The 16,538-nt window shown below is 44.2% G+C and overlaps 1 protein-coding gene across 4 annotated transcripts; it reads right to left on the bottom strand.

Moving 5' to 3' along the window:
- Positions 1-2,354: 2,354 nt before the first annotated feature.
- Positions 2,355-12,975, bottom strand: Dnaja1 (DnaJ heat shock protein family (Hsp40) member A1). Of its 4 annotated transcripts, none has more exons than XM_036178237.1 (9): positions 12,810-12,975; positions 11,636-11,777; positions 11,322-11,499; positions 9,263-9,367; positions 7,509-7,736; positions 5,638-5,752; positions 4,334-4,449; positions 3,970-4,070; positions 2,355-3,555 (listed from the first exon to the last, which is right to left on the bottom strand). In XM_036178237.1, exons 2-9 carry the CDS (start codon positions 11,765-11,767, stop codon positions 3,337-3,339), a joined length of 1,194 nt encoding a protein of 397 aa, XP_036034130.1. In that variant the 5' UTR covers positions 11,768-11,777; positions 12,810-12,975; the 3' UTR covers positions 2,355-3,336. The 4 variants fall into 4 exon arrangements, with proteins under 4 accessions (XP_036034130.1, XP_036034134.1, XP_036034131.1 ...); XM_036178241.1 differs by lacking the exon at positions 12,810-12,975 and adding an exon at positions 12,571-12,644; XM_036178238.1 differs by lacking the exon at positions 12,810-12,975 and adding an exon at positions 12,460-12,537.
- Between the last annotated feature and the right edge of the window lie 3,563 nt (positions 12,976-16,538).

The following is a 16,538-nucleotide window of genomic DNA, read 5'->3' as shown; positions in this document are numbered from 1 at the left end:
AAAACTCCTGAAAATGGATTCTATGTTGATGTCCTTTACATTTCAACCAAAGATTTAGAGCTCATTTATAATGTATGAAGATAATGATGCTAGGCTGTTCAAGAAAGTGAGGGCTTCTTCTAGGCTTTTCATTGATTAAAGTCATGACTAAGTCTTACATTTTGGGCTAAGGCTGTAGCTCCGTTGGTAGAATGCTTGCCTGGCATGCATGTCTTGTGATTCCCCAGTGCGACGTAAACTTGCATGCCTGCAATCCCAGGAGTCGGGAGGTGGAGGCAGGCAGGGGTAGAAATTCTAGTTGGCTCCATAGTATGTTCAAGCTGGTCTGCAAGTTGAGTCCAGGAAAGTCAGGGCTGTTATACAGAGAAACCCGGTCTTGAACTTCCACCCCCCAAAAAAGTGAAGTTTAAGGACAACCTGGGAGGCTTTGCCTCAAAGGGGAGAAGAAAAAAAAAGTAAGAATTTGACAAGTTGGGAATATGACTATAATCCCTGTACTCAAAGGGTGGAGACATAATCAGTTTTAAGATCAACTAGGGCTGTCTCAAAACAACAGGAACTGCAGCATGGTATACCAGTAAGCTAAGTTAGGGATAAACTGGTAGTGTTTCTAGTTGCTGGGATTATAGGCATGTACCACCATACTTGGAAAACAAGTTCTAGCACAGCACCTTTGTTCATCCTTTAGCTACTTTTAGAAGGAACTTGCAAGACTGGCCTTTCTTAAGCCCCTTGTAGGCAGCTTTCTCCAGGGCTGAAGGTAGGACTCACCTTCTGAGTAGCCCTCTGTGCTGAGGCTGATGTCTACCCTGGGCACCCCCTTCTCATTGAAGTGGCCAAATGTGAGAACCTCCTTATATGTGGAGGTACAGGATGGTATCTGCTCAAAAGCTGGTAACATCTGGTGGCATCCTTATTTTTAACCTTGTTGCAACACCCCTAGCCTGAGGTTAAGGGCCCTGTAGTAGGGTCTAATGGAAGCTCAATGCCTGGGACTTCGTTAAGAAAATTAAGTCAGGTTCCAGGGAGGCAGTAGTCTTGGTGTGGCCCACTTTAAATGCTGGTGTTTTAATCACCATCAGTGGTTCAAAAAAAAAAGTGTTGTATCCCCTACTTTAAGTCACAGTCATGATAATGACATTCAGGGTGATGTTTTAGAAATGCCAACAGTGGAATTCTCAGGGTAGTTTTCTTGCTTCACTGCTTGTGTCTGAATCTTGCAGTAAGTTTTTTTCTAGGTTCAAGCTGAGTTCAAGCTCACAATCTGAATTTTCTGTTAGACGTTTACCTGGTGACTGGCCGTGGTTATGAATAGAAAGCATGAGCAGCTAGACTGCAGTCTGCATTCATTTTTTACTCACCCAGTAGCTTGTTTGAAAGACATTCTCAGGCCCCACCCCAGTCCTACACAAACTAGTACTAAGACCCATCCAGCAAACATATTTGTACACAGCATTCTATGTGATCTATTCCAGTAGGTGCTTTCAGTTTCTCTTTCCAAAGGTTCCCTTAAATGCTAAAGGTACAATAGCTTCTCTACTGTACAGCTTGTTAGCATCCCACATCTGAAAAACTTCAAGTACAGTAGCAAGCTGGATGTAGTGTTGCATGCCTTTAATCCTAGTACTTGGCAGGCAGATCTCTTGAGTTGGAGGTCAGCCTGGTATACAGTTCTAGAACAGCCCAGTAAGACCCTGTCTTTAAAAAAACAAACAGAAAAACACCTCAATGGCAAGGCCTGACATGTAACTTGCCAAGTTTGTTTTTCAAGTCAGGGTTTCTCTGTAGCTCTGGCTGTCCTGAACTCTTGCTCTGTAGTCCAGGCTGGCCTCTTGCACCTCCGCCCCCCATATACACCACCGAAGTGAAAAAAAAATGAAGTTTTGCTTGCATGTGTGCCTGTCTGTGCAGTGCCTGAAGTGTGTGTTTGATCCCCTGGGACTTGAGTTGCAGATAGGAGCCAGAGCCACTATGTGGGTGCTGGGAACTGAACCTGGGTCTTCAGTCAGTGCTAACCATTGAGCCATTTCTCTCACCCCCGGGTATTTTTGCTGTTTTATTCAAATATTCTCCCCACGAAGAAACCTCATTCCACTTCCAGATTGGAAATGTGTTTAAATTCCTGATTACAAAACATGTGGCAGACCCACATACAGATTGTACTGGCGTGAAGTTCACGTATTCTTACCCAGGTGGTGGTGGTAGTTTTCTTTCTGACATGGGCTTAGACCTATAGTTTTACTCCCTACCCATATATATTAATCATTTGCACATTTCAGGAACAAAGTAATAATCAAGTTATATCCTAAAAGCAAAGCTTTGAACTGAGAAAAAAGGCCTGCAGTGACACATTGGAAACACTTTGTAATCAGTGTATTAGGAGACAGTCATACATTTCAATTAACTGCTTAAATTCTGATATCCAGATTTAAGCATGTGAACATGTGACTTTAAAACATACAACAAAGCTATTCATAATTTGCTATATACTACCAACATTAAATTGCAGTTACGTTGAAGCCTAAGTCAAATAGCAAGCCTGTAACAGACCCAAGGAACACCTTTCCTGGATTATACATGCAAATCACTTCTTCACATACAAGGTCTCTTCACTTTAATTTGTAAATTACTTGGGCTTTGGAAGTCACTACCCAAGGGCTTATCATGGTTGAAAAGGGAAGAAAGGTGACCATGTTTTCTAACTGTGTGTGTGTGTGTGTGTGTGTGTGTGTGTATATATATATATACTTTTAAAAGATGGCACAGCAGAAGGGAATGCAATCTAGAAGAGCAAGCCCTTAAGCAGTAGCTTGTGATATACTTCAGGCGAAATTATGTATTATGCCACCTTCTAGTAATGGCTGAGGCAATACAATGCAAAGGCATCACAATTAGTCCACTTCATACAACTAGACAGACCAACATGTCACTACTAATTGTTTTCTTTTTCTGATTACCATTAAATACAGAATTTTAATTCCACAGCTTAACAATTAAGGGTCATATAACACATACCTAGCTTGTCAGGCTAATGTACACAGCTAAAATTATCAGTTACACAAGATATGACCTAACAGATGCTAGGGAACTTTTTAAAGAGTTTTTTTTTTTTTTTTTTTTAAAACAAGTATCAAACTTCATCTTGCACATTGAAGTCATCATACATACAGGGCAAAAGTCAGAGCTTTTATATTTGTGTTTATTCTTCATTTAACTTTTAAAACACTACTATAGTTGAATATTAAAACAGAAACAATAGCCAAGTAGTGAGCATATTATGATTACAGTCCTTCCCACATTCACTACTGCATATAGAATGACAGAGGAACTGGCCCATTAAGAGGTCTGACACTGAACGCCGCCTCTGGGGTGATGTTCATCGTCCTCATATGCTTCTCCGTTATAATGCCGCCGTCTTTCCTGGTTTGGATCAAAGTCCACCAGTTCTACCTGATCCATTTCATCAGTCTCCTCTACTTCCTTCCTTTCAGGAAGGAGTTTTTCCAGCAAAGAGAGTTTATCAGGAGAGAGAAAGCCATTTTCAGGAAAGTTCACCTGGGGGAAAAAAAAAAAAAAAAAGAAACTGCAGTTAGGTTTGATCTTATCCTTTAAGTACATCCATTAGATCCTTTAAGTACACTGGAACCATTTCCCTCAGAAAAACATGTATTTACCCATTTCTTTAGTTATTTTTTATTATTTTTTTCAGACAGGGTGGGTTTCTATGTAGTCCTACTGTCCTGGAATTTGCTCTGTAGGCCAGACTGACCTTGAGTGCTGGAATTAAAGGTGTGCTTTACCCAATACCCTCAAGTGCTTGATTACAGGGGCACACACACAGAAGCTAACTGTTATAGTACCGAGAAGTACCTGGTTTTCCAATTCTTCCTGAACAAAAGTAAATGAATTTGGTACATTAGACTTTAGTAAGTTAACCATTTTCAAATGTCCTTGAGCATTATAGCTTACCTTAAACTCAATGATCAGACGCCCTTTTTCATATGGCCGACGGTATATTGGCATACCTTCGTTTAGCACACATTTTATATCTCCATGCTTGACAATCTGACCTAAAGATGTTCAAGCCAAATTCTTTAAGTATGGTCACATTTGCATAAGGAAAAAAAAAGCAGCACACACAGAAAACACCTCTGAGCTAACTGGCCCCAAAACCCTGCTGCCTTCATTTATGGCTTTTCTAAGAGGTAACCAATATTTATCCAAGGCCCTGTAATTTCATTTCAGCCCTAGGAAGGACATATAACCAAAGAAGGAAAGGATAACACTTTTTCCCTCAGAAGTCCAACAGGAAAACAGGTTCATCTAGTTATACCTGGGTGAGAGGTGATGACTATGGTTCGGTTGTCAAGAGTGGATATTGGCTTTTGGAAGCCGCACAGTGCTTCAACCAGCTGTATGTCCATACACATGAAAAGGTCTTCTCCTCGTCTATAGCAATGCAAATATAAGGCACAGTTTCAAATCACCAAATGACTATACACACCACAGTGGGCAAACTTTTATCATTTTTGGAAAACAAACAACCAAAAAGCTGAGCTGGCAAATTATCTGGAAACAGCCGGCTGTTTGCCGCAGCAAGCTGTAAAATCTTAGCACAGAGCTCTGCACACAGTGGTGTAGGCCTATACGCCAGGCAGGAGGCAAAGGGCAGGAAGATCAAGGCAGGCCTGCTTTGGTCTTAAGTAATTTTCAATCTATGGCCCCTCCCCTCCCCTGCCCCTCCTGATGGGGTTTCTTTGTGTAAAAGCTCTGGCAGTCCTGGAACTCAAGAGAGCTCTGGGATTAAAGGTGTACACCACCATTGCTGGCTAAATCAGGTTTCTTAGAGGGGAGAGAAAAACAAACCACATTGAGGCTAAAGGAAGCCAACACACATTTGGAAACAGGAATCAGTGTAAACCGAAACAGAACTGGGCTGGATCCTTGATTATTTATGCCAATTATGACTGTTTTCAAGGGACAGTAAAAAGTTATTTGCTAATACGTGTATTAGTGCCTACTACATCATGATGGCATCTTTTCAGTTAACATTCCCTCAAGTTTATACTTCTTTTCCAACATAAACACCTGTGAAATATCCTTTCCTAAACAAGTCCCTTCCACACACTGTCCTTGTAACCCACCTCCAAGTCAAATTTGAAAATCTTGTGCTTCAAGATACAAATTCAGTACAGCAGACTTGAACATGTATATATACTTAACAGAGTCTCAATTTTAGTTTCTTATTGAGATAGTTTGGGTATTTACACATAAGACAACTAAACTCACCATGAACCAAGGATGGGGAAATTGGTGAAGGGCATTACTTTGAATCGACTGTCCAGAGACTGAAGAAGTGTGAGAGGGCAGCCAGCAAGGTTTCTCTATGGCTTTCTCCAGCTGTCTGCTATTTACGCTCATAGAAAGCATCTAGTCAACAATTTAGTTTTAAGACAAAAAGCTAAAATCTTGATTCTACTTCCAGCCACTTCCAATGTAGAGATAATGGGCTTCTATAGGACACACTGCAGCTGTTACATACACCTATGTTATTTATTCTGTGTTCTAAGAGCAAATGAAAGCTCACTTAACTAGAACTCAATAAGTATGCAAGACGACAGTGTGAGAAAGTCTTACCGTGTAAAAACAGCATGGTCCTTCTGGTCTAACACAATGATAATATCCCCTGGCTCCAGTCCTGGTTCTTGGTCTCCTTCACCATGGAATGTTATCTTCTGACCATCTTTCATACCTAAACACAGACTGACCCTGTACTTTTACTGATATCAGACACAAAGATCAAGATCATAAAATCTATTAAAACACAGATGTGGTCTGGGCATGTAATTCAGTGGTACATCATATGCTGAGGCCTTGGGTTCAATCCTCAGTACTTGCAAGGTGTCCCTTCTGACCTCTACTTGTAGGCCAGCATTTGCATGCACACAGACAAGTTTGGTTTTTTTGTTTTTTGTTTTAAAGCATCAAGTCTTTGTGGATGGCAAATACCACAGAAATGACTTAATCCAGTCCAGTTGGTACTGAAGCAGGCTATCAAACAATAAATGATGATCCAACTCTCTACAAAGAATCAAGCTTCTAATCTCAGAAATACCTTAGTTGCATATCCATCCTAAGTCTAAACTTTCCCAAAGAGACATTTCATTCAAGTAACTGAGGATTAAAAATGCCCATGCTAGGGGTTGGACATTTAGCTCAGTGGTAGAGCACTTGCCTAGCAAGCCCAAGGCCCTGGGTTCAGTCCTCAGCTCAGGGAAAAAAGAGAAAACCAAAAAAAAAAAAAAAAAAAAAAAACATGCTGGAACCAAATTGGCAACTGACAAACCCTCTAACCACTAACTGTTAATTATTTCTATGGTATAACAATCTATAATCACTACCATTAAACTAAGCACCAGTGTCAACTGCCTTTTTTGTTGTACCAGCAGTTTTTCTAGGAAGAAAACTACTGGGTTTACTTAAAAATCCACAACTGAGTATTCGTCTCTCAAAGCCTTTCTCAGTTCTCATTTTCCCTCTATGTTCATTCTGCTCAAAAACTACAATAAAAACTCATCATCTTTTGCAATAGGTAGCTTTGTGGTAGACAATTACATGCAAAGGCCCTGGTTGGGTTTCCACTAGCCTGGACTCATTAAAAAAAAAAAAAAAAAGTGGCCGTGCGGTGGTGGTGCACGCCTTTAATCCCTGCACTAGGGAGGCAGAGGCAGGCGGATCTCTGTGAGTTCGAGGCCAGCCTGGGCTACCAAGTGAGTTCCAGAAAGGCACAAAGCTACACAGGGAAACCCTGCACATATAAGAAGCTTATTCTTCACCTCACACATATCATTTATGTTATTCCTTAATTCCTAAGAATGTACACAGTATAACTTCGTTTTTTGTTTTTTTGGTTTTTCGAGATAGGGTTTCTGTGTAGCTTTGGAGCCTGTCCTGGACTAGCTCTGTAGTCTAGGCTGGCCTCGAACTCAGAGATCCACCTGCCTCTGCCTCTCGAGTGCTGGGATTACAGGCGTACACCACCACTGCCCAGCTAGTATAACTTCTTAATACAGGATTAATTACACTTCAAAGAACTGATTTTGGATAAAATGTTCTTTAATTATTGCCACTTAGTCAGAAAGACTACTCTTATACACTAAGACACTTAGGATCATTCATCTAACCTAAAGATAGTTTTAAAAATAATTATAAATGAGGGACAGGCTCATAAGGCCACACACTCTAGAATTATTGGCAGTTGATGTTTACTGGAGGGGAATCTGTTTCTTTGATGGTGTAGCCACTGACAAATTGTCTCTGTTCCAGTTAATATATAATCCCCACTTATACTCATGCAAGCACTCCTAACCTATTTAAACTCATGTATCACAAACAACCCTAGCACAAGATAATGAGGGATGAGGTGACAATTACCACAATACATTATACAGCATGAATCACCATGTCAGGATAAACCATGATTCAGACTGCAGTGGGTCAGCACTCACCTTTATCAATATGAACTTCTAAGATCTTCTTCTCTCGCACTATCTTCCTTCCATTGCAGCTTTTACACCTGTCTTTAGGACTGATGCGTTCTCCGTGACCCTGGCACTCCATGCACACCGACTGAATCTGCTGAACCATTCCTGGTCCGATCTGATGAATCCTTATTTGCATGCCAGTCCCCCGACAGTTGGGACAGCACTCTACGGCTCCTTTCTTACCACCTCGGCCTAAAGAGTTTCAAAAGAAACTTGTGTATGAACTTAGCAGCAGACAGAATCTAACCCCTCAGTATTTTCAAGGCCTTGTGGACTGCTGTCCTAAAATGTGTAATTCAGACTCTAGGAGGAGCCATTTCAAAATCATGACTTTTCTAAAATATTCTTTTGGGAAGTTTGAGAGGAAAAGAAACAAAAACAAGGTAGGCAAGCTGCAAATCTCAGCAGCTGTCATGAGGGCAAGAAGCCTTGCCTTTTAAAATGTTTCAACAATGGAGGTCAGCATGGAATTGTGTGTGTTGGTGAGGGGGATGAGGGCATGACAATTGTTAGACATGACCATGCCCAGGAGTGTCAAAGCCTGTATTCTTAGGATTTTAGTAGAAACAAAGAAGTAGGAAGGGGAGAAGATACAGGAAGGGGAGGCAGGGCCTAAGGAGATGACTCATTTAAGAGTACTGGCTGCTCTTCCGGAGGACCTGGGTTTGATCCCCAGAACCAACATGGTAGCTCACCACCCTCTTTAATTCTAGTTCCAGGGGCTATGATACCCTCCCTCTTCTGGCCTCCATAGGTACTGCATGAAGCAGTACAGAGAGAGAACACAGGTAGGGGATGGGGGTGTGTGTGTGTGATGTCTTTCCAGTTAGAGCTCAAAGAAGTAGGCAGGCCTAACAGTGAAGATCTCTGCCTGCAAGCAACTGCAGAATTTCACTTTCTTGAGACACTTTAAGGGAGCAGTGAGCCAGGAAGTAACTCCATGAAAGACTGCCTGCACCACAATCTTAATGTGTTCCTACATCATATTTTTCCCCTTGAGACAAGGATCTGCTGGCCTCACTAAGTCTGACCAACCCCAGTTTGATCTTTTAATGCCTGCATGGTTGAAGGAGAAAACAGATTACAAAGTGTCTTCTTATCTCCCATATGGACAATACAACATGCACATACATATACAAAGTGTGTAAAAAAAAAAAAGTGCTACTTAGGACCTATACAAGATTGGGCCCATCAACTTTTTTTTTTCTTTTTCAAGACAGGGTTTCTCTGTGTAGCTTTGCGCCTTTCCTGGAACTCACTTGGTAGCCCAGGCTGGCCTCGAACTCACAGAGATCTGCCTTCCTCTATCAGCATCTTCTAATAAATGGAGAAGCTGATGCCAAGACCTCACCCCTGGAGAGACATTTTCTTCTGTAAATAGCCACTGACTAAGGTGCCTGTCCTTTTGTAAAGGTTCCCTCACCACAGTCCTGGAAGCGACTCTAACAGGACTCATTGGACCATCAAAACAGGCATACAGGAGGACACTAAGGAAATAGGAGGGTTGGGTGGGAGTTGAACAGGAGAGCACAAAAATGTCACGACAAAGCCATTATAAGGTTTTCTTGGTGGAAGGCTCAGCTGCTTTTAATGTAGCATCAGTTTTGTCTATCCAGAAAGTTAGGCATGGGTAATCCCAGAACTTAGGCTGAGACAGAAGACACAAGTCCAAGGCCAGCCATTCATTTAACAAACAAGCCACCAGTAAGAACCCTCACCTTCACATTTGTCACAAATCACGTTCTTCTGAAGAGCCAGTTTTCTCGTGGCACCATTATACAAGTCTTCTAAGGTCACGGAGAGCTGATGCACAACATTTTTTCCTGGAACAAAACACTGCTCATTAAAAACCTGTGTATAATGTTTGTTGACACTGTAAAAATGGAAAAGGATAATCAAAGACCAGCCTCATCCTGTGTATCTGTTGAGTTATACCCACATACAACATTCATCTAATATTTGATTCTCATACTGATATAATCCTAAGAGGTCCTTTTAGAAATGCAACAATTACTACTACCTTAAAAGTCACTCAATGTTCAGGCACATTTCACAATAATTCAAAGCATGTATCCCTTTGAAGGTTTCACTTATTAGGCATTAAGCAACGTGGCCAGTTACTTCATCCAAACAGTAAATTCTTTCTAATCAAGATTGGCTGGAGAAACCAATATTGAGACACTATTGAAACAGCAATTTCTACTTCTGTTTCAATAGTTTTTACTGCTAGGCTATCACTGGTTGTTTCAAATGATACATTTTTTATGCCTATTATAATAGAACAGAACTTTCTGTAACAATGGACACATTTTATGTGCTCAATATAGCAACTATTAGTCACAATCACTGGACCCAATTTTAAGTGTGGTGGCTATCTCAGCTGCAGAGCATTTTTTCCCATCTTAAATTAATCTCAATTTAAAGATCCACATCTGGCTAGTGACTACAAAGGAATGTCACATGTAATTTACCTACTGTAATGGGAAGGAGGTGGTTGCGATCACATAAGGACAACCAGGCCATGGAAATAAAACCGCCCATCTATGGTTAATAAGTTCCTAGCTAGTGATCCTTCTGCTAGAACTTTACCCACACAAGATGACAGCACTGAATGGTAGGTTAACTGAATAGCTTCAATCCTTTCTGAACATCAGTACCTAAAGGAACATTTACTTTTAAATGAGGTGTCAAGTGTTATCACATCCTTCTGTTTCTAGCTTCACTTTGGGTTTCCATCATCCTAGAAAGAACATGTTAGTAGGCTATCCCAAACTTGTATACAAAGCATCAGAAAAGAAAAACAAAGCTTCTGGAAACTGACCAAGTATACTTTCCAAAGCAGCAAGCCAAGAAGGCTAGTGGAAACTTTTCAGTAGCCCATACCATCTTATGGCTAACAACACAAGGTGTGATATACATTTTCTTTAATTTTAATTTGTGTGCATACATATGTGAAAGCCCAGAGGCCAGAAGAGGTTATCACATCCCCTGGAGCTGGAGCTACAGGCAGTACTAGATGTGGATGCCCAAAGAACACAAGTGTTCTTAACCACTGAGCCATTTCTCAGGGACACGGCTGAAAAACACAGTACAATTTCTCTAAGTCTTCCTAAACCTTTAAAAGGGCAAAGTGGTGGTGCACACCTTTAATTCCAGCACTCGGGAGGCAGAGGCAGGAGGATCTCTGTGAGTTCAAGGCCAGCCTAGTCTACAAAGTGAGTTTCAGGAAAGGCACAAAGCTACACAGAGAAACTCTGTCTTAAAAAACAAAAACAAACAAACAAACAAAAAAAAAAAGAGGGCAAAGTGAAATTAAATGGTCTACCAATCTGTTCTAGAATTGTGCAAACCCATCAGTTTGTGCAAACTATATTGAAAATGAAGTACTATTTTGACCTCCAATACCATCTTCCCAAGAAGTCTGTCCAGCCCACAGACAACTTTTTTTGGTCATCTTTAACTGAAAAAGGCCACTGTACTTAACACTGTGTTCTAGGGGCAAGGACCCAAGACATACATGTAAGGGATTAGAAGCCCAAGTTGTTATGCTGTTTCCTTACTGTTTGGGTATCTGTGGAGTTGGATATACCCACTAGATTGGCTTAGCTATTTTGATCACATAAAAATCCCAATTATAAATGACACCAGAAATCAGGCAGTTCATGGACAGAATTGAACATTATACCAACATGTAAACAAGCACTTAATATAAATATATTCTCAGTCTTTCAGCAGCAGCTACTTCATTCTGCTGCAGGTAAGCTAGATTTTCCTTACCTCTCCTTTCTCTTTGCATCCTTCCTCCTCCTCCAAAGAACATATCAAAGATATCCATGGGCGAGCCAAAACCACCACCTGCTCCGCCCTCTTTAATAGCCTGTTCGCCTCCTTTATCATATAATTCCCTTTTTTTGGAATCAGCAAGAACTTCATAAGCTTGAGAAATCTGTTTAAACTGTTTCAGAAAAAGAAATCCCATTAGAAAGATGTGTCACAAAGCACAGCCACTGTATTAGGTCGCCCTTGACTTTCAGGCACCATCAGAAATATACACACGGCAACACTGCTGAGCCGTTTGAGAATGTACTTGCCTTTTCGCCTTCATTTGGATTCTTATCAGGGTGGTACTTCAAGGCCAATTTTCTGTATGCCTTTTTCAATTCTTCCTGGGTGGCATTGGGTTTGACCCCCAAAACATCATAGTAAGTGGTTTCTTTCACCATTTTTCACAGCCTGAAATCAGAAAAACGGGTTTGAGTTTCAAATCAGCTTTTGATTTTGTTCAGAAGATCCACCAGCCTCTGCTTTCTGAGCTCTGGCTTTTTAACCGGTAGCTTTTAACTACCAGAACTAAAGCAATCTGTTCTTTGCTGCATAAAGAACACAGCCTTCCTAACTCCTTATAAGCTAGCAATTCCTGATAGGATTCGGCTGCAAATTCTAACGGACGAAATACAGACATAAATTTCGGGGCATTCGAAAGCCTGTTCTAGCTAGCAGCTGGTTCCTACTGTCCGGCACTGACACACACATGTGGAACCGGGCTTCTTCCGGTTCCCTTCCCCAGAGGTGGTGCCAGTCGCCCGAAGCAGCACTGATGGTTCTGTCCACTGGTCAGTACACTACCGCGGCATTTGTACATCTGATAAGGCAGACGCTGGCCGGAGAGAGGCCCTGGCCTCCCGGGGGTGGAGGAGTGGCCTAGGAGACAGAGCGGCTGCAGGGAGCAGGTGCCCCGGCCCCGCCGCCGCCGCCGCCATCCTGCTCCTGCCGCAGCTCACCCTCCGTCGGCCCCCAGGCCCGCCAGGCTGACTCGCCCTCTGGGTTTCCCCGGCACCTGGCGCCGCCGACCGTTAAGGTTTCCTTCCTTTCTCCCTCCCACCCAGATCGAAAAGGCGGAGGGGGAAGGCCGGACCTCAACAAAGAGAGGGAGGAGAGCCAGGAGCAGCGCAAGCCGCAGCCTCCGCCCGGCTCCTCCCGCAGCCCCTCACCCCTGCCCCGTCCGCGCGTGCGCAGCGCTGCCCACCCGGCGCGGGCGGCGGGGCCGCAGGGGGTGCACACCGACAGGCGTCTGCGGCGGGCGCGGGCCTTGGGCCTCCTCGTGGCGTGCGGGCATCCCGGCGGCCTTCCGGAGACCTGAGTCCGGCTCGGGGGGAGCCCGCAGCCCCCGCCCACGCGGGGCCAACCGCCTCCGGCTGCCCCGGCTGTCTGGCGCCCGGGCCGCACGCCGCCGCGGCCGAGGAAAGCCCGAGGGCCGAGACTCACCGGTGAGCGGGCCGGCGCCGGAGAGCGGAAAGAGGAGCGTAGCACACACAGCGCAGCCCGGGCAGACGCCGCCCCTCCACCTCCCGCCGAGCGTTCTGGAAAGTTCCGCCCGGCTCGCCGCTGCTGACCTCTTTTGTAGCCGAGCCCGGGCGCGTCACTCGCCGGAAGTCCCGCCCCACGCCGCTGCCACCGCCCCTCAGTTACCTGGGCAACGGCGCGGGGGCGCCGGCGCCCCAGGGCCTTGTGTGGGTGGACTCGAGCGCGGTTGCCGAAGCTCGTGGAATCTTCGAGAGGCTTTGCTTGCCTGTGAGGGCCCAGAGTGCGGAAGTGTTGAGGTGGAGAGGTCGTGTCCCCGGGCCGTGGGCTTCCCAGGCTGCTCCGGTTCCCAGCGCTGGGACCTGGGCCGCAGGCGCTGTGCGGAAGGGGATGTGTGGGCACCCAACCCGAACCCCACCCGGAGCCTGGTTTTCTGCAGCCCCTTTTTTCGGAGCCCTGCGGGCAAGAAATGCTGAGCAAGGCCGGCCTGGTCCCCAGACCGACCTTGCAGGCTCCGGATCTGGCGCTTTCACCCAGTGCACATCTGTCCGAGCCTCTTGGACCAGAGCCTCGGGCGGCGGAGGGAACCTGGGACTGCAGCAAACAGGGAAACGTTTGGAATGCCTCCTGCAGACTTAGGGCCCTGGACTCCTCCCTAGTCAGTCTAACACCCAGTTTGCCCCAAGAGTAGCAGCAAATAATAATAATAATAATAATAATAATAATAATAATAATAGTAATAATTCCTTTAGCTAGTTATTTTAATTTTCTGACCATCTTTAGGTCTAGTCGGCGAATCAATACCTGTAGCTGGCAAAGTGAATCTTAGGCTTTCAAGAGAGAAAAAAAAAATGAGAAATGGAGTGTGTTTTTCTTATTCAGTAACCCAATTGAGAGACGTCAAAGAAGCTGGAGGTGCAAGCTTGAAATATGGAGTATTTCAAGAGTAATTAATATATGCTCTTAACCACTGAGCCTCCTGCTTAGACTTTTGTTGGAAGTTGAACAAAACAAATTGCAAGAGAAGTCACAAAATATAAATCAGCACTTGTTCAAAAAGCAGTTGAGCACATTTTTTTTTTCTTCTTACTTTTTTTTGTTGTTGTTTTGTTTTGGTTTTTCGAGACAGGGTTTCCCTGTGTAGTTCTGGTACCAGGCTGGCCTCAAACTCACAGAGATCCGCCTGGCTCTGCCTCCCGAGTCCTGTAAAGGCGTGCGCCACCACCGCCCAGCAAGCACATTTTCTAACGGACACAGCTCTGGAAGCCTAGGGTGTGGAATGTGATGCTTTAAATGGTGGTGGTGGTGTGTGTGTGTTTGGGCACGTGGACCATTGCAGTTCTCTCCTACCTTACGTAGTAACGAGGGTCTTCTGTGCTTCCCCAGCTGAGCTGTTATCTCAGTGTCTTAAGGAAATCAAGGCGATTGGATGCAGCCAGACCTAAAGGAGCTGTAAAGACTGTTTTCAAACCTATCTGGAGACATCTTTACCCCTCCATGTGTCTTTTTTGTTGTTGTTTTTGTTTTCGAGACAGGGTTTCTCTGTGCAGTTGGAGCCTGTCCTGGATCTCGCTCTGTAGACCAGGCTGGCCTCGAACTCACAGAGATCCTCCTGGCTCCCGTATGTCTTAATAAGCTAAGGTTTTAGAGTTTCACCCTGTGCTGTTTGTCTCTTCAGCCTTCCTGCTTTCATTACACTATTTCAGTCACTAAAGCCCTTACAAACGTTTACTATGTGTTTTTGTTTTGGCTGAAAACGTCTGATTTTTCTCATTTATGTGTTACCCTTTCAAATATCACATCAAGTTAATAGGTTGTATCTTTAAACCAGAAATCATCCTGGCAGCCTGAAAAGAGCTGGACTGTGGCCCGTGCCACCACACTTGGCTGCAAATATTTCTTTAGGACAGACACTTAGGGCTGAAATTGCTGACTGAATGTGAGCGCAGGCTGAAAACTGTAATAACTTTTCACGTGGATTTGTCCTGCTTCAGGGGTGGGGGGGGGGGGGTGGGGGTTGCAAATATAGGGGTTTTGTTTTGCGGTCTTGTTCTTCTGTTAAATCTTTACCAGCTTTACAAGTAAAAATTTGCAATCAAATGCCTTGGTTTCTACCTGTAATCCCAGCATTTGGAGGCTCAGGAAAGGTCAGGAGTTCAAGGCTGACAGAGGCTATATAGAAAGCTTGAGGCTACTTGGGATATTTGAGACTGTGTCTGGGGGTGTATGTGAGAAGTTAATATCTTATTTAATTTGAAGTTTTTTCCTTTTGCACATACACATAAATAAAAATAAATCCCACACTTCTGCCTTACCCTGTGGCTCAGGCTGGCCTTGAATTTAGGGCAGTCCTTCTGCCTCAGCCTCTCAGATGCTAGGAGGGGTGAGCCATCACGCCTGGTCTTTGTGTTCAGTCTCCTCCCACTGTGGCTATATTCTTTCTGCCTTACGGAAATATCCCCAGCCTTCAAGTCTGGCTTGGTATTTAACTGCGTATGTGTGGATGGGTGAGAGAGTATTCGCTGATACATTTGTCTGGAGTGTTCTCAAGCAGCATGGACTTTGAATTTAAGTTACCCTACCCTGTCTTCTTGTCTTCTTCTCTCTTTTGCTTTTTTTTTGGGGGGGGGGGGGGAACAGGGCCTTGTGTAGCCCAGGTTAGCCTCAATCTTGAATTTGGTGTGTAGCTCAGGATGACCTTTAACTCCCAATCTTCTTCCCTCCACCTAGTTCTGAACCATGTCCAGCTTCTTTTCTTTTTTTTCCTGGGGAGTGCACAGGTGGGTAACAGAGAGAGCCTTCTTCAGGCAGTGTTCACAGGTTCCTCAGCCGCCCTAAACTGGGGTTTGGGATTCCTGAGGGCAGATAAGCCTATTGACCATGGCCCTATCATCTCAGATGAGCACTGGGTAGTTGTAGGGTGTGGTTTGGGTAGAACTGTAGGAAGGCCCTGGGCATGCCCAGTTCCAGCTCTTTGGCACAGACATTGTTTTAGGAAAATGGTCTGTCTTGTGGCCTTCTAGGTCTTCCTCCTTAAGAAAGAATCTTAGCAATGTAAAAATTTCTTGTCAGCAAATTGCAGACAGAGGACTTCAAGAACAAGGTTGGGGGATGCAGAGATGGCCCAGTGGTTAAGAGCATGGCTACTCTTCCAGAGGACCCGGGTTCAATTCCCAGTACTCACATGGCAGCTCACAACTGTCTGTAATTCCAGTTTCAGGGGATCTAACACCTTCACATCAATGCACATAAAATAAAGTTTTAAAAAAAAGAACAAGGTTAAAGTCTCATAGATGAAGTATTTTACAATTTAGAAAAAGTGATAAGCATACTCACTCCACATCCTTTCACTCTCTCACATTTTCAGGTGTTGTCTATTGGTGGAAGTATTAAGGCCACTCCATGTAGTTAAAAGGGAGGTTTATTATGTGGGGTAACTTACAAGTGAAGGGATAGTTTACAGGGTCCAGGAAAGGTGTAGTCCAGCGCAGTCCAGCGGGTGTTCTCTGGAGAACTCTGCTCGGTCTGCATCCAGCATCCAGGTACAAGAGAGCTGGCCCATCCAGATCTCGGGTCTTAAAGGGCCCTCTTTCAGCCCCACCTTGTAGGCATAACAGGTGGATTGTGCCTATAGTCCTAACTACCTGAAGGTTAGGGCAGGATTATCACTGGCACCCAGGACTTTGAAGACAG

This window comes from Onychomys torridus, chromosome 2, assembly GCF_903995425.1.
Source record: "Onychomys torridus chromosome 2, mOncTor1.1, whole genome shotgun sequence".
Taxonomy (NCBI): Eukaryota; Metazoa; Chordata; class Mammalia; order Rodentia; family Cricetidae; genus Onychomys; species Onychomys torridus.
This window is presented reverse-complemented; position numbering and strand designations above follow the sequence as displayed.

What these genes read in the sequence shown, in the direction of transcription:
- Dnaja1 (XM_036178237.1), bottom strand. Translation starts at nt 11,767, where the DNA reads ATGGTGAAAGAAACCACTTACTATGATGTTTTGGGGGTCAAACCCAAT. An exon ending in GATGCAAAGAGAAAGGAGAG is followed by an intron (nt 9,368 to 11,321) that starts GTAAGGAAAATC and finishes GTTTTGTTCCAG; the next exon opens with GAAAAAATGTTGTGCATCAG. An exon ending in AGTCATCACCTCTCACCCAG is followed by an intron (nt 4,071 to 4,333) that starts GTATAACTAGAT and finishes GAACATCTTTAG; the next exon opens with GTCAGATTGTCAAGCATGGA.